Source organism: Thunnus maccoyii, chromosome 9 (assembly GCF_910596095.1).
Source record: "Thunnus maccoyii chromosome 9, fThuMac1.1, whole genome shotgun sequence".
NCBI lineage: Eukaryota > Metazoa > Chordata > Actinopteri > Scombriformes > Scombridae > Thunnus > Thunnus maccoyii.
In genome coordinates this window covers 8992362-9015980 of record NC_056541.1, presented here as the reverse complement: position 1 = coordinate 9015980, position 23619 = coordinate 8992362, and the positions used below count along the sequence as shown (strand labels likewise).

The 23619-nt window shown below is 38.7% G+C and overlaps 2 protein-coding genes across 3 annotated transcripts; one reads left to right on the top strand and one right to left on the bottom strand.

Annotated features, from left to right (window-relative positions):
* Positions 1-46: 46 nt before the first annotated feature.
* Positions 47-10669, bottom strand: lrrc8ab (leucine rich repeat containing 8 VRAC subunit Ab). Of its 2 annotated transcripts, none has more exons than XM_042421074.1 (4): positions 10580-10669; positions 9860-9985; positions 5082-7200; positions 47-4901 (listed from the first exon to the last, which is right to left on the bottom strand). In XM_042421074.1, the coding sequence occupies exons 3-4, from the start codon at positions 7191-7193 to the stop codon at positions 4626-4628; spliced, it is 2388 nt and encodes a 795-aa protein (XP_042277008.1). In that variant the 5' UTR covers positions 7194-7200; positions 9860-9985; positions 10580-10669; the 3' UTR covers positions 47-4625. The 2 variants fall into 2 exon arrangements, with proteins under 2 accessions (XP_042277008.1, XP_042277009.1); XM_042421075.1 differs by lacking the exon at positions 10580-10669 and adding an exon at positions 10491-10560.
* Positions 10670-10758: 89 nt separating this feature from the next.
* Positions 10759-17055, top strand: hscb (HscB mitochondrial iron-sulfur cluster cochaperone). Its single transcript, XM_042421076.1, has 6 exons — positions 10759-11228; positions 11336-11432; positions 15639-15728; positions 15907-16051; positions 16633-16680; positions 16822-17055. Exons 1-6 carry the CDS (start codon positions 10861-10863, stop codon positions 16914-16916), a joined length of 843 nt encoding a protein of 280 aa, XP_042277010.1. The 5' UTR covers positions 10759-10860; the 3' UTR covers positions 16917-17055.
* Positions 17056-23619: the final 6564 nt, after the last annotated feature.

The following is a 23619-nucleotide window of genomic DNA, read 5'->3' as shown; positions in this document are numbered from 1 at the left end:
CACTCAACATCCAAACAAGCAACAACCTGACAAAAACCAAGGCAAATTTGGTCAACCAAGTTTATTTACTTATTCACCTATAGTGGAGTGTGTACAGAGGATGAGACTGACACATGTTCAGAGTACTCATGGTCACATCATTCATGTCAATACTGATGCACTGATGATTTCCTTTTTAATGAATTTGTTGTTGAACTTTTGTCAAGCAAACACTATATGTAACCACATTTGCTCATTACCTATGATTAGAATTGAGTTGGGAAACCTTGAAAAATGATTTGTACCCAAGATAATGAATTTAAGAGAACAAACAACAAAAGTGGACATACACATGGATAACATTCACACACACTTCCTGCTAATCACAATGAAGACTTATGAAACGATCGGCTCAATTAATACGTGATCTCTGACGAAAACACATAATCAAGGTTAAACCAAGTGGTTTCTTTAGAAACACAAAAACACATTTTAAACCAGCAGTCAATATTAAGTACACCAAACTAGAAAATAATGTATAGAAATGCATATAAAAATGTTATCACAACTGTTTAAATTAATAAAAATACCTGGTGTAGTAAAAAAATAGGCAATCAACTCAAAAAAGAAGTGAGTACTAGCTGGTTTCCTGAGAAATTTAGTTATACTGTAATAATACTAATAGCTGTCAAAATGGAAAAAAAATATAACAGGTCAAAATGATGAGGGGAAATACAGAAAACAAAACTATGCGACAAAAACATACTGATAGCACTCACTACTAGCAACCAACAAAATGTATTTTTATGTACTGACCATTTACTTGCAGTGTAGACTGCCCACTACAACACTCAACTATGACATCAAGTTTTCTGATGTCACTCTTAATAAGGATAGTCTTGATTGTCTTAATCTGTGATGTATTGCTGAGGTGTCATTTTAAATGCTCTAGATGGGACTTAGAGGTATCTGTAGGGCCATTAATTTGTCTTCCATTGAATAGTTCTAAAAAACTGAAATAGTAACCTTATACAATTTCATTCTCATGGCTGGCAGTCGTTCATTTGACCTTTACAGTATACCTTATATATGCCCATACTAGAAAACATGTTGTATACATCAGTTGTATAACATTATTGGCATTTACCTAAATGTAACTTGTGGGAGGTGCTATAGTGCAAACGCATCTTCTAAGAGCAACCTACTTAAATTCAAAGTCTCACCATCACCTTTAGTAAAATGAATGTGACAAAAAGAATGCCCATGCACATTAGAAAACTACATCACTACTAACTACCCTTTACATAGTTTAAATCAAGGCAATATTGCACAATATAGCATAGTTAAACATGTTACTGAAATAAATGTACATAGTTTAAACTCAGTCACTATTCCTATGCTTTTCAACCTAGTTACTGTAGTATATATTGCTGCTGTCCATGTTTTCTTTGCACAGTAAGGTTTATTAAAACATAAACTAATATTTTTTTTCTTGGGGAGGGAAAACACCAGAACCCCTATAGTGTGTTGTGCTGTGTCAGAGCTGTGCAGTGATGTTGTATTCAGAAGTCCACATTTTTAGCACCGTGCTGCTTATTGTGGCAAAACACAAGTGCAGAAGAGTCACTCTCAGGCAAATAAGCATTAAACTTTTCTCTACACACAAAAACAGTTTGCAGAAATAAATAATAATTAGGTGACCTGACCTGAAAAGTATGGAGGTCCGTTACTGACAGAAAAAAAAATGAAAAATTAGGAATGATAAAAATAGAAATACATCTGATATAATTATGAGATACTAAGTTAAAATTGTGACAAAATATGATGCTAAGTCAAACTGTCATTGGGTTTGAACCCAGGACCGGCCTGCTGTAAGGCAACAAGTCAAAGTTTTGTATATCACATTAGTAAACTAAAATGATAAAATATTAAATCATAATTTTTTACTTTGTATTACTTTGTAAGATTTTTTAATTACTAGCTTTTTGTTTTTTTTTTGTAATTTTCCTGTCAGGAATGGGTTTCCATAGAAGGTGAGGACTGTATCTGGCACAAAAACAAACACACACACACACACGCACAAAAAAAAAAAAAAAAAAAATCAAACATAAACCTCTCTTTCATTACCAAAATGATCTTGTCAATAATTAATATCTAAACTGATAAATTTCTACATATTTTTTTTTACAAATAAAATGTAGAATTTATTTTATAATTAAAGTCATAATCTTCAGATTTAAAAATGTACACTTCTAGTAGCTGTTAGCAGTGCACAGCAACACTCGTTAAGAGACTTAAAAGTTGCATTAAGGGGAACATTTATGTAAAAAATAAAATTAGCAGAGCCATCATCAGAACAGAAAAGGATGTCTCATCCATCTCATAGTCTTCCTAGTTGCCCAATTTGATTACTGGTTTCAACTGTGGCAACTTGTCTGTAGAAATGTCCAAATAAAATGATGAAATGGAACATTTGAACAAAATATAAAACAGACAGAAAAACCTTGCTGTCCCTGCCATTGTTATTTGGGGCTGAGTAATAGTACTACAATTTGTTTTGAAGTCTGCGGATGCCACAACAAACAACAGAAACAGTACATAACACAAAAGCAGTGAACTGTGGTTAAGGCAACTGACCTGAAAGACCTGGCTCTCTCAAATAAGCACATACCTTCTAATAAATTTGTGGAAGTTTTTTTTTTTTCTCCATAAAATGTAGTGTAGCTAGTTTTTATAACCTAGAAAAAGATAAGATTTCAAACTTCACTAATATGATCTTTCAGACACGGCCATGTTTTTATTCGCCTCACCTTAATTAATCTAATTTGTAGCAACTAAAATATTTTTAGTTTTAAGGTGGCTATAATATTACTAATGCAGTTCAGCAAGATTGAAATAATAGAATAACTACTATCAAGATAGAGACATCATAGAAATATTACAATGATCTAATAACAAACTGTAATGAAGACAAAGCCAGGCTCTTGAAAATAAAACAGTTGAGGACATGTCTGGTTGTTGACTTATTGTATGTAGACAGTAACACCCAGAGTAGTCGACCAGTGGTTACTTCATATCCACCACAGCAAAGAAAAGTGTTTCAGGTAAGCATCTACGTCTACAGAGGGCAACACAATCTGACCTGTTTATAGAACATTTCTTTTTTTTTCCAAACAAATTACCAGCAATGTATTATCCTTTAGAACCTTTCCTTGACATTGACATGACTTATATCATTCAAACCTTTTTCCCAAAATGTGTTCATTTTTTTGTGCAATTCATTGCAAACAAAGAATGTGAATGCAGCATGGCTATGTAATAGATGTAGTTAAAATCCCACTTAATAGTGTATTGGCAGTAAGGGTTGGGTATCTGCTTGCTGAAAAGCTGCCCCTCTAGTTTAATTGAATGGGGGTGATGCTTTGTAATGCTAGTTCACTGAGAAGAATAGTAGAATAATTGCTTTTCTTCAACTGCTAGGTCAAAATTACTGAACATCTATCCCCAGAAAGAGGCCAACCACCACTCCACTCTGCCAAAAAGGCTCCGATTAAGGGTCGCACTCTAATACCTCACATGGTACTGTTACCAAGACTTAGGCCAATCAACGACAACTCCTCTGCCTCTGAAACACTTGCACTACTAACACAGTCTCTTCACCAACCCTTTCCATCCTACTGTATACAACATCCTCTCATTACTACTGACTTTTGTGTTTTTGTCATACTTTCATGATTTTCTAGATCAATTTCAAATATAATACAGCACACAGATACAAAGGTATTTCCTAATAATAAGTAGACTGTTGAAAGCCATGGTCTTCTCTCTAGACCAGGAAAAACACTGACCAACAGTTACAAATTATATCAGGTTAGAGCCAGGTCTACTGACTCAAATGTAAAGGATTGCCACCTTGACTATGTAGTTTACTTTTGATCAGGTGAATTGTCAAAAATTGTAAGTGAACTTCTGCTTAAATTTTTCCTCAAAAAACAAATAAGACAGTACTACAGCTTCTTGCCTTTCATGATTAATTACTTTGCATGTTATGATGCAATTCAGAGTGAAATACAAGTCAAAACAGCTGGAGCAAGTGATTATTGTAGTTTGACTAGAAATGAAGAACCTTACTATCTCATTTGTTCCCTTAAAATAATGATACTATTTGGATTAGACGAGAGCAACCTCTTGTTTCTAGTAACTAAGTACAGTAGAAACTTTGTTCATGATCTATTTCAGTCTGTAGCAAACTTGGCCCACAGTTTTGCATACTCAAACTTCTCCACCATAACTGAGAAGCACAAAATGTAAACGCACACTACAGATCACAATGGCACTGCTTAATTATTGCTAAAAAGCATCATTACTGAGTTATAATGGAAAGGCCTGAGACGTTGTTTGTGAGGGAATACAAATCAGCTGGACAATTAATAACTAGGAGAACTACCAGTAGCTGAGAATCAGCAGAATGAGTAAGAATCACTATTTTGGGTCTGTCAAACTGGCACTGGTTCTCGATACCCAACCCTTCTGGCTGTACACTGCAGCAGCCTGCTTCAACAAGCCCTCTGCGATAGTGTGGGCATTCCACCTGTGTCAGGGCCCAGTTAGTGAGTATCTGTTTTTACTTGCAGCCACAGACCTATTTAAGTCTGCTCTTTGTCAACTTTCCACAACTGTTCCTTAACCTCTGTGGGTAAGGTGTTGAAGAGGTCCTCCTCCACCACGAGGCCGGTTCTCTTTAGCTGTCGGCACTCGCCCAGCTCTACTGGCAAACACTCCAGACGGTTGCCTCTCAGCTCTAGCTGTGTCAACCCAGTGAGCTCTCCAAACCGTGATGGCAGAGACTGCAGGCAATTGTTTCCCAAGTTCAAAGTGCGGAGTTTCTTGCACTGGAACAGCTCATTAGGCAGGCTCTCAATCTTTATTTCAAGGTGGTTGAGATTGGGAAGGAAAAAGGAGAGACATTAGCATTTGCAGCTTCATAATATTTCAACAGCAGAAAATCTTCTTTTAACAAACTACACATGACAAAAGAATCCAATACACAATCAACCGCAAAGATTTAAATGCTTGGAAAACAGTGACTATTCAATACTCACTCTATTGGCAGTCACTGCCAGGTATTGAAGATTCTGGAGAAATCCAATGTCTGTTGGGATATAGGTTAGGTTATTATGGCTAAGGTCCAAAAAGCGAAGCTTGCGGCAATAAAACAACTGGCTGGGAATCTTCTCAATCTTGTTTCTGTTTAGGTACAGTTTCTCCAGGTTGGTCAGTGTGCCGATCTGGATGGGAATGTAGGCAATCTGGTTGTACCAGAGCTTAAGGCAGACCAGCCGGTGAAGGTGCTGGAAGCTGATGATCTCCTCAATGGTCTTCAGGTTGTTGTCCTTCAGATCAATTTCCTGCAAATTGTGCAAGCTGAAGATCGAGTGCGGTATGCGTTCCAGATCGCAGCGAATGAGCTCCAGTTCGGTCAGGTTCACCATCTTCTTCAGACTGTTGAGCACCATCAGCTTGGTGCCTTCATTATTGATGGAAAGCTTCTGGAGGTGCATGCCCACATCAGTCACCACCTGAGGTAGCTTGGTGAGATTGCTCTTTAGACGAAGAACTTTGAGCCTCTTGAGCTCCCGGAGCCCATCAATGACAATGTAACGGTTGTTCTCAGCACTGAGATTCCCTGTGAGATGAAGCTCACTAAGATTCTTCAAACTGTAGATCCATAAGGGAATCTCTTTGATGTCAGTGAACTTGATGTGCAGAGACTTCAAATTCTCTCGCAAAAAAGCCAATGCTGGAGCTTCAATTTTGGCTGGAGTGTGGTAGAGCCACATCTCTCGCAGGTTGACCAGCTGAGCAATGATCGGGGGGATGGTGACATCTGGGATGAGCTCCAGTTTAAGAACCTCCAGCTCCATCAAGTCAAATACTGTGTCTGGAATGCCACTGAGCATAAAAAGGTGCAACTCCAACTTCTCCTGAGAGTTCTTGGTTATCCTCTGCCTGAGCTTGTCCAGTGTCCACTCATTGTTTAGGTTGAGCTGCCTCAGCTTATTTTCGCTTACTTCAGAGAGGAACACAGCAAAGCGCTTAGAGTACAGAGGGTCATATTGATCTATCATGTGCAACATGAATGCGAAATCATTCTTAACATCTGGTATGTCACTGTAGCTGCTCTCTTCCCGTATCGACTCAAAGGAATACTTCTTTAGAGAGCGCCGAAGCATCCAGCAAAGGGTATACATGCAGATCAAACCATACACCACTACTAAGCTAATGTAAAAACAGGCCAAGATTTTAAAAAGTGTAGCCAACGGGTGAGCACAACGGTACACACTGTAACCTGTCAGACTCTCTATATCCACTGAACAGTCAACACTGAATTTAATATCATGCACGTAATACCCTGTGTAGCAGATTATCAAAATAAATTTGATGACTTTGATGATAGTCTGACGGATGTACAGTCTGTACACAATGTCTCCCTCTTCCACATGAATACGGAACTTCTTCACTTTTTCAAACAGGGCTTTTGCCTGTTCACCCTCTTTCTTGTCCAAAACCCCTGTTTCAGTTCTGTCTACAATGCCCTGCTCAAAGCGCGTCTTTGTCCTTTGGAGCATAGGAACACTTGCTTCAACATCCTCACTGATAACAGACTCCTTGTGGTCCATTGAGCCATTCATTTTCATTGGTTTTGGATCACTCTCTTCAACCACTGTCTCTGACAGCGCCCTAGTGGTCCATGGCGAATCAAAGCATTTGAGCAAGATGGATACAAAGTGCTCTAGTTTAGAGCTAGTCCGAGGGAACTTGAACCAAAAGTTGCTGCAGGCTAGGAAAATAAGGGTGTGGAGTAATACTAGGTAGGGGAAATACTTGGCAAACCAGTGCAATCTGTTCTCATAGCACACAGCATCCACATAGTTGTACTGGTGGCGGTCCAGATCATACTGGATCCCTTTGGGCTCCAAGAAGAGCGATGTGGAGAGGGTGGAATTGAAGTTCTTCTTGCAGGTCTGATTGACCACCCATTTGCAGGGCAGACAGATCATCTTGTCCTGGGTGACCTGCAGTGTCCCCCCAAACACAGAAATCATAAGCATAACAATGGAGATGTAGTCGGTGAACACATCCCACCATGGTTTCAGGATGCGGTATGCTGGCTGTGTGTCCACAAAGTACCGCAGTTCAGTGATGGGGATCATGGTTTATCTGTGGAAAAAAAAGAAGATTTAAGGAAATAATCATAATTAGGTAGAATGAGATACTGAGTCACTACAAATAACGTAGTCAAAACTCAAAAAGCTTCCTCCCATTAATGCTGGCACGGCCTTTACCTGAACCCCAACACAATACTGCTGACAAATCAATACTACAATGCTAACTAACAAGGTCATACATCTGAACATTCCAGACAGTTAATTTGAAGGCTGCCAGGAGTAATGAAACAGAGATTCCTGCTTGTTGTGACAAAGAATTGCCTTATTGACTTCACTTGGGTGGGATACCGTGTTATTGATTTAAGAATTGTTAAACTGGCACAATTAATCTTGCTCTCAAAAGGGGTGTCATACTGGACATAGCCATGATTTTATGATTTGTTAAGAATTAATGGGTTGTCCCTGTGAAGAAAACAAAAAAATTACATATACACAGACTGTAAGACAGCTGCCTTTAAAATGTATGCAGGCTATAAACAAAATTAAAAAAACAGAACAATCATTTAAAACTGTCTTAATAATAAAAAAACATACGCCTGACATTCAGTTGGGAGGATGCCTATTATGACATCCAAATCAAGTGCTTCAAATTTTATAAAGCACTCAGACACTCTAAAATATTTTATGAAATTAGGAATAATTGGAAAAAAGTCTGTGAAATTGCACTGTTACACAACAACAACAACAACAGTGATGACTAAACAGCAATGTAGATCAGTTGTATCTGGCCAAAATCGTATGTGTCAGTAATGGTGCTCATACTGATCCATGGTTTTGCATAGAAACATCACTATCAATTAATGATAGAGGTGGGGAATATAGGGATATATAACATGAGACAATATCTATTTAATCAGACATCTCTGTGTGATTTTTACACCTATGTAATGAAGTACTTTGTTTAGTCAGGTATTAAGTTTGCTGGATCACCTCAAAAAGTCACCTAAGTCTGGCTATTTTAACCACTAACAATTTCTTAATTCATCTACCAGAAAATGTAATATATCATGATATACAGACAGGTGACAAATTAAAGGAAAACCGGTACAGGCCTGGATGCTTGACCCCTACAGTGAGGGCATCCAGTGGCTCTGTTATGCTTTAGGGGGCATTTTGCTGGCATGGTTTGAGTCCACTTGTCCCCTTAAAGGGAAGGGTCACTGCAAATCAATACAAAGTTGTTCTGAGTGATAACCTTTATCCTATGATGAAAAATTTCTATCCTGATGGGAGTGGTCTCTTCCAGGATGACAATGCCCCAATTCACAGGGCACGAGGGGTCACTGAATGGTTTTATGAGTATGAAAATGATGTGAATCATATGCTATGGCCTTCGCAGTCACCAGATTTTTGAAGAATGGTGTTCATTCCTCCAGAGGACTTCCAGAGACTTTTAGAATCAATGCCAAGGCTGAGGAACACCATTCTTCAAAAAGATATTCCCTAATTTGGTGTTTTGATGACGGTGGTGGAGAGCGCTGTCTGACACGTCAGTCCAAAATCTCCCATAGGTGCTCAATTGGGTTGAGATCTGGTGACTTTGTATTGATTTGCAGTGACCCTTCCCTCTAAGGAGAGAAGTGGACCCAAACAATGCCAGCAAAATGCCCCCCAAAGCATAACAGAGCCACAGGATCCCTCACTGTTGGGGTCAAGCATTCAGACCTGTGCCAGTTTTTCCTTTAATTTGTCACCTGTCTGTATATTGATATTTTGAAATAAAATTACATATAAAGTGACAGAGGACTCTGTATATCACACTTAATTAGGGCTAAAACTTCTATGAATCCTTTTAAGAAGCAACCTCACATTTACACCTGGCACACAGGTAGCAAGACGCGGTAACGTTACTACTCATAGTTGTTGGAATAAAATATAACCAAACTAAAAAAACCCACGCAATGAACAATACTATTCGTATGTAAGCATAAATAAAAGTGCTCTTTATGTACTTGAAAAGTTGTTCTACTTACAGATCTGGACTGTAAAGCACGATAACTCCATACGTAGACAGCCAAGACCGATCCACGACTACTCCTTTGCTGCTGCTGTACATCAGTGCCAGATAAAACCCTCTAAATCAACCTCTAGCCTTTTGTGCGTGCGACACACCCAACATGTAAGCTTGAGAAGTCACTCCTCTAAAGATGATGTTCCGTTCTGGCTTGTTTAACCCAAACAACACGACTGCCAGAGGAGCCACCTTGCTCCCCTGCTCTCTATTCTTAGCCATTTCCGTTAATAATACCCAGAGTATTGTCTGTGGGGGCCTTGAGAAGCACCTCCCTCGACCTTCAGGAAGAGATCCTGTTTACCTTATAGAAACTGCTGTCTCCAACTGGTTGTCTCTCTGGAATACTTTACCCTCAACTTTTGTACCCCCGCCTCCCCCTAAAAACGCACACCTTCACATACACAACAAGAGTTGGGAGTTGGCATTCATCACAGCTTGTACTTTGTTAGGAAACTGTAAAGGCGAGGAGTCAAGACGCCTAGTCTGATTCTTAGCCAAATACGCATATTAGACTGGCTCAACTTCAGAGTACCTTTTGCACACATAACAAATATTGCAATACAGTACCTCGCCTTTGTCTTAAATTGGGTAGATGATGTGACAGCAACAAGTACACTCAGTAAATGAAATAACTCACTGTTTTGAAGGTGTTATCTGTGCTCCAGTGCCTGATGTTGTCCCTGGTGGACAAGCCACTCTCTGTGTATCCATAAGTCTTCATGGACCATTGCCCCTCTTGTCGCCATGGGCTTGAAAAGGATATCTGAAAAAGACATTGGGAAATGGAAACATGGTTCCTTCCTTCCAGCTGTTTTCAAACATGACACACGTTAGCACAAGGCGTGAATAAAGTTAAATATTTGCGTGATACTGATCCAAGTGAAATTTTAACAGCACTCTACCATAGGCAACATGTGCCTTTATAGGTCACAGGTCTTATTATCAGTGTGAATTGTGACGGATATGATTTTAGTAAGTCAGGTACTGTTCATTTGGATGGCTAGCATGGGATGTCTTTGTCATCTGGCCAGATAGCTGAGACAGCGTCCAAGCAGAAAGTTAACGCTAGTGATTTTTTTTTCTGCCTGGCATTAAATAATTAGACAGTCTTTTAGCGAAATATACGAGTATCTGACAATTAGCTACTTAGCAACACTGTCCACAAACAACAGTCACTCATGTTAAAACACGTTTAGCAAACCAAGCTAGGCTGCTGTTAGCTGGTGAGCTAACCTAGCTACATATTTAATACCGGCTCCTTTTGTTACCTGAAGTTTACGTCCCGGCAAACGCCGAGGTTAATATGACAGCGGAACATTGGTTACATGTGTTAAAAGTCCTAGGTTGTTCGACTTACTACGTTTGATGGGCTGCTATCAAATCCAGCGTTACTGTAAAGTCTATATTTGCTAACAAATTTGTGTTTGCCGTTGCTAGCCGCCGTTGTTTTTCCCAGCAGCTCCGAGACAGTTTCACCGCCGAACCGACCGGTGGCAGTGTGTGACTTTGAACAAACGTAGAAGAAGACGCATCTTCTTCCTCTGTCTTTCTGATAGATGTGAATGTTTTGACAGCAAGAGGATCGTATGTTTTGATTGTTTGATCAACACCACCAAGTAGTGTATTTCAAATTCAGAAATGTTGTCGTTGAACTCTTTGCGGATTGCGTGCTCATCCCGGGCTTTACTGCAGTCAAACCGGATGATGACGAATCGGCAGTCTGTTTTTAAAGCTGTTACATATTCAGCACACTGTTTGTCTACCAGTTTCCTCAAAAAGGACACATGGCTCAGCAACACGAACCTCAGAGCACTGGGAAAGGGAGGAGCGATAATTAATTACACTAATCAAGTCAATTCGCCAAGGAATTACTGTGCAACTCAAGTGAAACTGAACTGCTGGAACTGCAAACAGTCTCTTGACAAAACACCTGCATTTTTCTGCTTGTCATGCAAAGTAGTCCAGCCCCCTGAGGAAGGGACATCCTACTTCAAGATCATGGATTGGTGAGTAATTGTCTCCTCAATTACTACCCACTATCCTATCTACATAAACATCATAATTATTAAGTGAGCAAATCGTTTCATGTTGCCATATTTTTGCCTCTTTTTAGTGACTACACATTCACACTGGACTTACAAAAGCTTCAGAAAAGATACTTGCAGCTCCAGCGGTCTCTACATCCAGACAACTTCAGCCAGAAATCTGTGGTAGGCAGGGGTTTGTAAGTGTAATCTGAATAAAGATCAGCTGAGTAACATGGTCTCGGAGTCAGCTGAGGCTGCCCTATCTATTAGTGACACTGGAAATTGTGTTTGACCCCTTGTCACTAATAGGCCACTTGGCTGTGTGTTTTGTTTTGTAAGTATGATTCATTGTGATTTGGCCGGGGGAATAACTCAAATGCAAACGCACATGCAAAGTTGAAAGATGAGCTTGTTAAAAGACATTGACAAATGTAGGCCCTTGGATGGCAGCTTTCCCCATATTAAGCTACCAAGCAGACAAGGTCAAGACAAGACAAGCAAGTTCAAGGAATCAAAAGCTAAACAACTGAGAAGATGAAAGTGCACTGCTTCAATAAAGAAAAAAGGAAAGAAAAAGTAGTGTGTTTAAAAAAAAAAGTAAATAAATAGGTGGAGTGCTAAAAGCTTTATAACACAGTTTTAAATTTTATGATGTGATCAATGTACTATATTGTTAGACTCTTTTAACTCTTTTCAATTTGTCGCAGGAAAGGCACAAGTGTAATTAATAACATTAATGATGGCTCAGTTCCATAAACTTTAAGATTTAAGTAGTATTAAACTACTTAAACTTAGGTACTAAATTGAGCTGAAATGATTGATGATCGATAAGTCCATCATCAGAAAATGAATTGCTAACTATTTTGATAGTCTGTTAATTGTTTCAGTCATTTATCAATCAAAGATGCAAAACATTCTCTGTTGTAGCTGCTCAAATGTGAGGATTTGCAGCTTTTCTCCAATTTGTAACTGCAAACTGAATATCTTTGGGATTCGGACTGTTGGTCGTGCAAAACAAGACATTTGAAGATGCTACCTTGGCCTTTGATTTGCTGTTTATTTTCATAGGTTAAATGATTAACTGAGCATATTAATTGATGGTGAAAGTAACTGTGTGTTGCAGCCCTAGTACAATGTATATAAAAGTCATTAGAAATTAAGTAACGTTTAAGCAAGTGAAAGTTTCACAATTGTCTGATGTCTGTCAAGAACCCTTTATCATCTATGTACAATATTTCATAACTCCTGATACAATAGATCTGTGGTATTAAGCTCACTTCACTTGAAGAGCTCTGAAGGGAGAAATAATCGCTTACGTGTCTCAAAGAGACTGTGTAGTTATAGCTAAAATCCATCTTTTGAATTGAAAGGTGTGTTTAGGCAGAGAATGGAAAAATAAGTGGCAGAAACTAAACCCCAAAGAAACAGAGTTACACATACAGTGAGTATCTATAAATTGATGATCTCAGTGTGTTAGCTCTTGCATTCTGTATGTACACATAGCAAACTCCTGGTGATGAATTTTACTGAAGGACAATAAAAGGAAAAGACATTAAGCACTCACTGCTGTTAAGGATATATTTGGCCTTTTCTTCCTCTTCACTTTTGATTTGTCACTTCTTATAGACAGAAAAGAAAAGGTGACCTTTTCAACACCAGAATTTATTGTAGAAAAGAAAGTTTGATCTACCTGGTAAATCACATGCAGCCCAAAGCACAGTTAGACCGAGGAGACAGTTAGACCTATATTTTACATACAATCCTTGACTTGTGAAGCTTTAAAAATGTCACAGGAAGAAATAAGTCTTGTCCCAATGCAGCTGAGCAGTTTAAAGTTGAATGTGTTTATGGGTCATTCTGTTTGCAGCACTGTCTCAGGTTTTGCTCAAACCTTGTCTATATCATGAATGGATCCCAAAACCAAGGCCTGTAAAATATTTCTGTTCAAATCCTATGTTTTGATATTTTTTTAGCCCTTGGTATTGTTTCATTTTTATAGCATCAAGAAGACCGTATCTGGGAAACCATGTTTAGGTATTGATATCTAAAGCCTGTACTGCATGCCATTTTATTTTTATAAGATTTGGAAAAAAGTGCAAAATTCCTAAATGAGAGTGATATTGAGGGTACTACAAACCCACATTTTTGCACTAATATGATATCAATCATAAGGGTATTTTTTCTGCAAATACAATCTTTTATTCATTTTGTGCCAATATTTGAGGTCTCTGCCACCAATGGACATGAAGATATTATGAATAAAATAAAGCGTGGTAGCATGTTATGGTCATTTTCATAGGACCAAAATGGTATGTGGGGTAGCTAGGAGGAACATAAAAATGTACATAGAAATTGCTTGATGTATGGTTATTAAGGGTAGAAAGTGCCAATGTCCTTCCTTACATACAAAAATAGACACAGATTTGAGAGGTATTTTACGCATGGCAGAAAAACATCCATTTCAGGATTAAAATTTTTTGCCTCAGTATCTCCATGATTATTGAACTCCTGTGTCGTTGGAATTGTAAGAAATAAAGGATAAACATTTTCCGTGTGTTCATTGGAATAATAGCATTTGAGATGAATACTGTGTCTCCAGTAAAGTGCTGGATATTGAAAATAAGTTACATATTTTGATAAAACCTCTGGTATAAGGAGAAATGAGTGGTATTTTAAATGACCCTCTCAAGCTCGAGTGGGAGAATCTAAATATGTTTCCACATAAAAGGTTGGATGTGTTTATACATGTAATTTCACAGTGTGCATGTTAGAAAGCTATATGCCATAATAGAAAGAATATAGCTTGCAATAATGACCTAGAGTAAAAGGAGCCTACAGACAACATGGATTTCTTTACTCTAATCAATATTTCAGAGGCTGGGATGCACATAAGTACAGATAATAAGGGAAGACCGTACTTCTTCATTATGGAGGTTTTTCTCCTAGAGTTAAAACGATGCCTTTAACTGTGTGTATTTATCTATGACGGGAACATGGAAGGACATTGGGTACTTTGTACACTAAATGACCATACATTAAGCTATTTCCACATACATTTTCATTTTGGTCCTATGAAAATGAGGTGAAAATGTTTTATTCATAATATCTTCATGTCCATTGGTGGTAGAGACCTCAAATGTTGGCACAGTATTAATAAAAGATTGCATTTGAAGAAAAAATTATGATACCATATGGGTGGGAATTTTGCAGGAATTTTGCACTTTTTTACCAAATCTAGGGCCTTATAGAAAATCAATAGGCATGCAGTACAAACTTTTAATGGTTCAGTCATACTGAGAACATGTTTGTCTTCCATCCTACAAAGTTTGGTGAGTCTAGGAATAATACCTTTCAAGATATTATTGCTCAGACATGGTCAAATATTTTACAGGCCTTCTGTTTGGGATTCAAACATTATATAGACAAACTTTGAACAAAATCTGAGATGATGCTGCAACTACTTTCCTGGATTCTGTCTGATTTGACATGAAATGACCCTTGTAGGTTATTTTACAAAGTGGTAAATAGTTGATAAAATTTTCACATAATCCAGTTTCCCCCTCATGGATCATTAAAGGAAATTGCATGGCAGTATAAAGAAATAAGCATTATGAGTACAAGGAGGAGAGGAGGCGGAGGTGTGTTAGCACATAATTTATTCTGTACACTCAGGTGGAAAAGCACAATGCACAATGTTGTCATGATATGATATGAAAGCTAAACTCATATTCAACACAATTTGAGAGAGGAGAGGAAGCCCAAATGTTTTCTACACACACAACCTGTCCAATAATGTACTGACTCTGTTTAATTTATCAGCACCTCTGGCCATTTTTTCTTAATTAGACATCTTCCAGCCTCAGGGGTCTTCATCATATATGGAAAACTCATTACTTATACAAGGCTACAAGGCAGCCACCTACTGCACTGTTTGTTATTACAGAAACAGCTCTATATGACGGGCCCATGGGCCAGAGCTTGAAACTATTGATTTTCACAAGAGCTGACAGACGTGATAGCTGCAAAATGTACTCGGATCTGCCAGCCATTTCCAAGGTATTTTCCTCCCTGTCTTGTTTCTACACATCTGTCGTGTCAAACTTACACCTGCAACCCCTGAAGGGTCCCAAACTGCTCGGCTACAAAGAAGTAGCTCTATATCATACACTTAATTTTCTGTATCACCAAGGATTTGGTGTTTCACATATTGACAGTGGTATAGATTGGGGTGGCAAGGTATAAAATACCTCCCATGTAACTCCTTTTTTTGGAACTCTGGATAATGTGAACATATGTTGTTTCAAATGCATATGCACAGATTTGAAGTAAATAAATATGGATTAAAGTTGGCATCATTAGAAGAAAACTTAACAGAACCTTCTTTTGCAGAAAGAACAGGAGTATTCAGAACACCAGTCGGCTCTTGTGAACAAAGCATACACGACTCTGCTTAAGCCTTTGAGTCGTGGTCTTTATATGGTGAGTTTGAACTCTCTGATTCAAATTCTAATGAATAGTTTATTTTCATAACTCCAAGCTCTTTGTCAGTCTGTGCCATTGTTCTAAAGAAACGCCATCACCATCTGACAGTCCAATAGTAGTGAAATGCATTTAAAAGGAGCGGTTCAGCTTGATGAACTCCCATCATATGTTTCAGCTGGAGCTGGAGGGGATGCGTATAGAAGAGGGCACAGACTCCGGAGCTGATTCACAGTTTCTAATGGAGCTGATGGAGATCAATGAAGCTCTTGATGGAGCACAGACTCCAGAGGAAGCCAATAAGATCGGCCAAAACACAAAAGGTAGGTTCAGTCTATTGAGAGAAAGTCTGGTTGAGTGGTTTAATCTGATCATAAATTAACACAGATGAACAAGTACCTGGTTAAGTAGTGCTAACACATCAGATATGTATTTATGTAATACAGAATTGACACACTGACTGCAGGACAGAATGTAAAAGAGCCTCACATAGTGCACTATGAACCAAATAGGTTCCAGTCACATTCAGCAGTGGCTCCCAACCTGTGGCTCAGGACCCCCCAAAGGTACCACTGAGTTGCAGAATGGCCACAATTGCTTTACAATGCACAATAAGGTTGAAACTCAATTATTAACGCACACATTATCAGAAATCTATCTTTGTCTATATGGTCTCTCCAATTTGTTTTGTAAACTCAATGGTGTCAAATTATGTTAATGCAATATATCTTTGATTTACTTTTTAAAATCTGGTTTGTTTTAATTGCTTTTAAACTTCAAATCATGCAGTTACTCTCAGAGGCGAGATTGCTTTTGAGTTTCCTCTGTAGAAATAAAAAGCACCCTATGTGCTCTGGCTTGTTAACATGTGCAGTATTGAAATTCGTCTCCCCCTCACTTGCAGAGAAACTGGCAGACTTGACAGTGCAGATAGACGCTGCCCTCCGTAAAGGTATTATACTCAGTCGCTGCATTGAATTTTTTTCTGTTCCTCCCACTCATTTCTTTGTAATCTATGCTGAGGCTTTCCTTTAAGTCGCCGAATGAGTCATTGATTAAACTTCCTTTTGCACTCTCTTTTCTCCTTTTTCAGGAGAGCTTCAAACAGCCAAAGCACTGCTTGCCCAAATGAAATACTTTGCAAACATCGACGAGAAAGTGAAGGAAAAACTTTCGGAGTTTATGTAAAATTTGCCCCCCAGTTCACTTTATATTTTTAGCCACTTAAAAAGTTTTGTACAGAAGCACCTTTACTATTGTGTATTTTTCTTGTGATTATGAAAATATATTGTTCAATATGAATAATAAATATGCAATATATAAAACACTGCTGCATTAATGGTGTTTTGTACTTAAGCAGCTGTTTTTTTAATTAAAAACTGTATAGATATGAGGGTGTAATTGGACACATACACATAATTCCAGGGAAATACTCCTTTGAATTCCACTATTTTCACAAGCCTAATCACATTGTACCTCATGTACAAGTATACCTCATGTATCATTAAATATGACAGAGATCTGTAATTGCCTCTGATTAAAATGCTGCTTGGAGTGTTTATATGATTATCCTGCCTATCAGTTCAGCATTTTGTCATGCAGGGCTCACAGACAGACGCGTGACTTGTATTCAGTTCTGTAGGATACCTTTAGGTGGAGACATAACACCTTGACAATCATCATGCAAAGGAGCAGCACATGTTGTACAAACTGGATATAAGACCAGAAGGAAGTCCTTTTTATTGAGGTGGACAACTTTTGAATTATTTATGGTGGCTTCATATGTAGCATTAATGCTATGATAATCAGGAAGACATCAATGATGGATGGTTACTTAACGAGCCAAAGATCCGTGTTGGTTCTAGCCCGTAAATAGATATACATCGCCCCTCTACATCTGTACCTGCAGCACACTGGTAGGTGCATCAGAATGTGAATTAATCCCTCATCTCCCTCTCGCTTAATTCTAAAAATTGTTCAACACCATAGAGGAAATTAGTCATAATCTGTAATTACTTTGCAAATTGGAGCTCAAGTCACATCAAGGCTTTTGATACAAGCAACTGATATAGGGTGTAATCACACCGAAATATGAAGGCTGTCACTTAATCTGATAGAGGGGAGCGAAGCATGGTATCACATATCACAAGAAAAATATTAGTTGTGACACACCAGCATCAGAACCTAAACCATATTATGTGTATTAGTGGTTTTACACTGACACTGTTTTTTTTTCTATGCAGCCCAGTCCACTGGAACACAATAACACATCCTGACTGGTTGTTTTATTAAGTCTGGAACAACAATGTCATGTGTCTGAGGCTGTTTGGGTTTTTTTACTGTGGAAAAGCAGCTTCCCTAATGCACACAGATAGACAGTGAATTAAACAGGAGACTAACAGGCCTATTTATTATTCATGTCGTAATCGGAAGGCATCTACGGCGACTTTAGATTAATGAGAAAATGTGATCGACCAACACTGAGGACACTGCTGTCTCCCAGAACTCTTTGAAATCGAGTTTGAAAGACACGAAAGGGGAAAAAAACTCACTACAGCTGGGCTGTGAAATTGACTTGGATGGGAAAGCTTGGCAAAATGAACTAGGTACATGTGACTACCATGGAGCTCCTGGAATGAGTTAGGTCGGCATCAGGCACACTACACAATGTACTGCTGCTGTTGGGGTGTTTACTGGTCATGGTGCACTGGGTAAATTCCAATATTTTCTACAGGTCTACATGACCCAGTAAATAGGATTCCTCTTAGTTATGTTTAAAAATAAAAATAGCTACTGCGTTCAACATTTTGGGAAATACACTTGTTCATATTATTGCCAGGATTTAGATGAGAAGATTAAAACTGTCCACATATCTGTCTGTTAAATATGAAACTACAAGCAGCAGTCATTTAGCTTAGCTTAGCATAAAGACTAAAAAAAAGGGGGACACAGCTAGCCTGGCTCTTCTCTTACCAGCACCTCTAAAGCTCAAAAATTAACACTTATATCTCATTTGCTTAATCCATAAACAAATCTAAATAAAAACGCCAACCCGAACTGAGACTCATTTGAAGCCTGGGTATCACTATGCATAGTGACTGTGAAAAATTACATTATTCCAGGCATATTTGGCAAGTGTTGTGAGTTGAAAAATCACAGGAGAACAATTTTACCTGGATTAAGGTGTCGAAATATGCCTCCAACAACGTGACTAATGGTGCCTGCCGTAATTGTAGTATTAATAAACTCCATACGGCCTTAACATAAATACCATAATAAGATTAATGTGTTCTTGTGACCCATGTCTTAATCATAATGTTCTCATAATAACATTAAGACTGAAGTGTTGGTGGGCCTCTCCAACACCATTGCAGTGCTCCTGACAGAATCCTAATGGAAGAATTCCTCATTATTAGCTTATAACGAGGGAGCAGAAAGACCACATAATACCATATACTGTATACCTTTAACTACGGATACAAGCAGGAGCCAAAGAAAGATCTAACTGACAAAGGTCAAAACCAGTGGAGGATGACTCACTGGAGCTGAGCTCTTTTCTTCTCATAGCCGAGCATCAGTCTTTATGATCCTCGCCCCTCTGCTCAGCCTCTGTGTGACTCAACCCCTGAGTGTCAGTCCCATCATCCCACAAACACCTCAAGCCTGTGTGCATGCTGTGTGTACTCGTGTCTCACCAGGTAGTAATGCCATTATAATCTACCACTATTAGGTTTTCTTCCAGCCCCATAATCCGTGTTTTTATGTTGTTTGCTTCATCTCTTTACCAAGCCGTGTCTTTGCTTCTCCGTAAAGCTCCTGAACTATAGCCTACTTTGAAACCTGTTACTCTGCAACTGTGCCGTCTGAATTTTTGACTCCTTCCTTTTCTATTTTGGTTTTTATAGTACATATTCTGATATGGTTTTCAGTCTGAACCCACTCATGCTCTGTCCAATCTCAATCTTAAAAAGCTCAGACAGCTTCATACTATTAAGGGATTATTGTTGTCCACAGTGGTTTGAAATTGTTTAAGATTTGCCTATATGGCTGTTTGCTGGCTTCTATAATCTGTATATAGTTCTGTGAATGTATGTATAGTTTTGTGTTTGCTTGTTAGACTTATGGGATTTTTTTTAGTGAGGCAAATAGAAGGAAGCCTCTGATTAAAGGCAACCACTCTGTAATCATGGTAATAAGTTTATTGACACAAATAAAAGACATTAAAAGGACTCAACCATGAAACTGAAGGGCTATTGCACACTGAAGCAGGCATAGCTGAAATGCCTGTGCATTTTCTCTTCCATATCGTATTTCACAATGAAAACTAAATAAAAGGGGCAATCTAATTGATTTAGCTGTCTGAAGCCTTTTTGTGCTTTTATTGTTCCATATTTTATTTGCGTTTTGCCTTTAGTTGAAAAAAACCCCTTTATTTTTGGCATAAGCATTTGGTTTATGGTTTATTTTAGCTCAGCGGGTCAGGTTAAAGGTGGCAATTTAGACATAAATGAGGCCACACATACAGACACTTTATTATTTCTTACAACTAAACTGTCACCAACTCAATACCTAGTGAAAACACAGGCGTAAACAAGATAGATACTAGCACTGAGTCGATGGTAAATGAACCTGGGGCCCTGTTCATAAAGCCAGACAGAGCAGAACAGTGCTACACTTTTTAAAAAATACATTTAACGCTTTTTAACTAAGTCTTCAGGGGCTTTAAACATAAGTTGGTGAAACAGTCTTACTCCTGTAGACTTTCTTCTGCACTAGAATGTGAGAGTCTTAAAAAAGACTAAACGCAGTTGTAACAGGCTATTTACACTGATGGTGACAACAACACAACACCTGGCATGTGCCATATGTCTGCTAATGTGATATGATGCAATGTACATATTGGGAAATAGAAGCTGACAGAATAAAACAAACACTATTATTTTTCCCCCTTTGGTTTTAAACATGGGGCTAAGCGTTCATCCATTTTCCCAGAGATTGTCTCCATTTTCTGCTTATCGTTTACATCTTATCTTCAACTTTAATGGGGAATCAGTTCATTAGAATTATGGAGCTGAGTGTCTCAAGCACTTCAGATTGCTTTGTTTTCCCTTACTGAATGTAATTATAAGTCAAATTGAAACACTCTTTGACAATAAACCCCTTTCTTCTTGGCTTCATGTTTGCGGGGGGAGAATTCCCAGAGGTGTGAGCCTGAATGCAGCAGGCGAGTCGTTTCTCTAAGCTTTTGATAAAGGCCCTGCTGAGAGATTTCTGGGGGAATCTCTGCTCTCCTCAGCAGTATGAGGCAAAGACCTGCACATTTAGACACAGCATGTTTGCGCTCACATGGTTGTTTGTTTTTGTGTAGACCAGAATCAAGAGCCATGTTGTATCATAAAATCCCTTTGACATCTCCGAATGGGTAATCGGCCCAGCAAAAAACAGTTGTCAAATAATCCCTTTATCAATTGCCTTTCCCAGAACCTCTTGTCATGTATTCCTCTAAATGATATTGGATTTGTACTGGTGTACTGCACCAATCAAATACATTTACTTTAGTGTAGCAATCATGGCTTGTAACCGACATCAGAACATATATTCCAGGATTTACAGTGTGGGAGGTCTTTTACTTGGCTATCTTCAAATTTTGGTCCAGTCAGATTTCGCAGGTGCGCCACTTCTGATCAGATGTAATGTCTAATGTTAGCTAACATAACAAAAGATGATGCAGCTTTTAGTAATTGTAATTGTAAAGCCTATTTTGCTTGTTGATGTAAACATATGTTGCCAACAAGTCGTCTAAATTAAACAACCAAATAGGTCATTTGACCATGCATTCCAGAACAACCCATAGCAACTCTTCTAATATGATGCCTTTATTGGCAGTAATCGGCAGGACAACATAATTTGTTTGTGCTTTCTGTTACAAATCACTGTTAAAAATGAATGATGTTTTAAGATGTGACAACATTGTGGTTAAAGTCTGGTTAGGATTAAGCACAAAAAACACTTGGTTAGGGTTAAGGAAAGATGATGGTTAGGGTTAAAGTGATCTTTTGAAACATGGTGTGGGTAAAATGTACTTATGTTGCTTCCTTAAAGTTAGGCAACCTTCATCGTCATGGCAACAGTAAACACCACGACAATTGTAGTTATGATTTTTAAAAAACAAAATGACTGACTCGCAGTTGGAAACATGACACTTATGGTTGGAAACAGGGGTCTCCTGCAGCTAAATCCACTTTTTGCAAGTTAGGATCTAACCAGCCAACAAACCTGCCACCTCTGGATCTGGAAATTTGTCACCTTATATAGACGACATCTGAACTGCAGAACTGCATCACTTCTGCGGGTTATAATTATTATGGCTGCTAGATGGCATCTGTCACTCAAATGAAACTATAGGTTGTTTTTGGCGACTGACATTACAACCTATAGTGTAGTTTTTCTTGGGAGGACAGACTCGTTGTTGCAATCTTACATACTCCTAATATTTAGCTTGCCTCTGTAACTCAATTCAAAATTTCCTTACTGGATTCCACGAGGTGCATAATGAAAAGCTGTTTAAGCAAATTGAACAAGTCTTGATATCTAATACTTTACAGCTGCAATTACTTGCACCTGGAAGTGTGGCTGTGCAAAAATAGAAGACAGACAGACAGAAGGCAAATTGATAAATTACTTGCATCTACAAAGTCAAATAATCCAATAAGAACAAATATCAAATATCTCTAATGTTTACAACATTTCCCCAGCTTTGAGTAATCCCCAAGGAAAAAGAAGGTTCCAGTTTTAATTAAACATCTGTGAAGCAGCAGGCTGCGGTTGGATCTGGATGTTAAGAGGAATTTTTTTGGCGCTCGGCTGTCCCATTGAAACACCAGGAGATATTGCTTCAAAAGGCCCCTTTGTGGTTCTTGAGTTTGGAAAGCCTTTGAAAGCAAAGAACCAGGGGTTTTAAACAAGGTGTATGTGTGTGGAAACACAGATCAGCCATTCACTTTCAGCTGAGTGGAGTGCAAACCACTCGCCTCTGGTGAGATCGCTCTCCTCACCTTATCTCCTTCGCTATGCTGCAGATACTCCCCGCTGCCTATCTCACAGCGATCACGTTGTCCACAGTTCAGATTCAGCCTATTTGTGTTTCGTCTCATCTGAATAGCTTGCACAGCATTGTGTTTCACTGCCCTGATGGAGCTCTGGATTCCACTCTTTCAAAGTGACATTGTGGGCTTAAGCCAAAAACTTTTACAAAGCTCTGAAAAATAACTTAAGTACCCCACTTCTGTCTCTGTAAGAGTAGTAATCTAGCCACCAACACTAAGTGCAAACTATCAACTCAGAGAGAAGAAAGAGAGAGAAATTTCCCACTATACTGTCTCTATATGTCCCAAAGCTGTTCGGCCAGCCAAAGTGGTTCTGATGAAGCATACTGGCAGCCTGTATGAGAGATAAATTTGTGTAGTGCTTTTACCCAAAGCACTTTACAGTTTGCCACTCATTCACCCCTTCACACTCACACAGCAATGGCAGCAAGCTACTATGCAATGTGCTGGTCTCACCATCAGGAGCAATATGGGATTTCAGTATCTTGCCCAAGGACACTTCAACATGTGGGCAGGAGGAGCTGGGGATCAAACTGCCAACGCTGTGATTAGTGTATGGCCTGCGCTACCCCCTGAGCCACAGCCTACTTCAAAAATAAAGTTTGATTGATTGAAATCTATTCGCTAACTGGCTCACTTTCCTGCCACTTTCCTGCAGGCATTTTTAAGCCAGCATTAACAGATTGTCTGGCCACTTGGGGGCAGTGGAAACAAGTTGTAATCACAACACTAACATATTATTATTATACATATTATGGTGAATAGCAAACAGCTGTTTCATTACA

Bases quoted from the DNA above. Each gene is read 5' to 3' on its own strand.
- lrrc8ab (XM_042421074.1), bottom strand. From the start codon at position 7,193: ATGATCCCCATCACTGAACTGCGGTACTTTGTGGACACACAGCCAGCA. The intron at 4,902-5,081 runs GTGAGTATTGAA...CTTGAAATAAAG, and splicing joins TGGCAGTGACTGCCAATAGA to ATTGAGAGCCTGCCTAATGA.
- hscb (XM_042421076.1), top strand. From the start codon at position 10,861: ATGTTGTCGTTGAACTCTTTGCGGATTGCGTGCTCATCCCGGGCTTTA. The intron at 11,229-11,335 runs GTGAGTAATTGT...GCCTCTTTTTAG, and splicing joins TACTTCAAGATCATGGATTG to TGACTACACATTCACACTGG. The intron at 15,729-15,906 runs GTGAGTTTGAAC...CATATGTTTCAG, and splicing joins TGAGTCGTGGTCTTTATATG to CTGGAGCTGGAGGGGATGCG.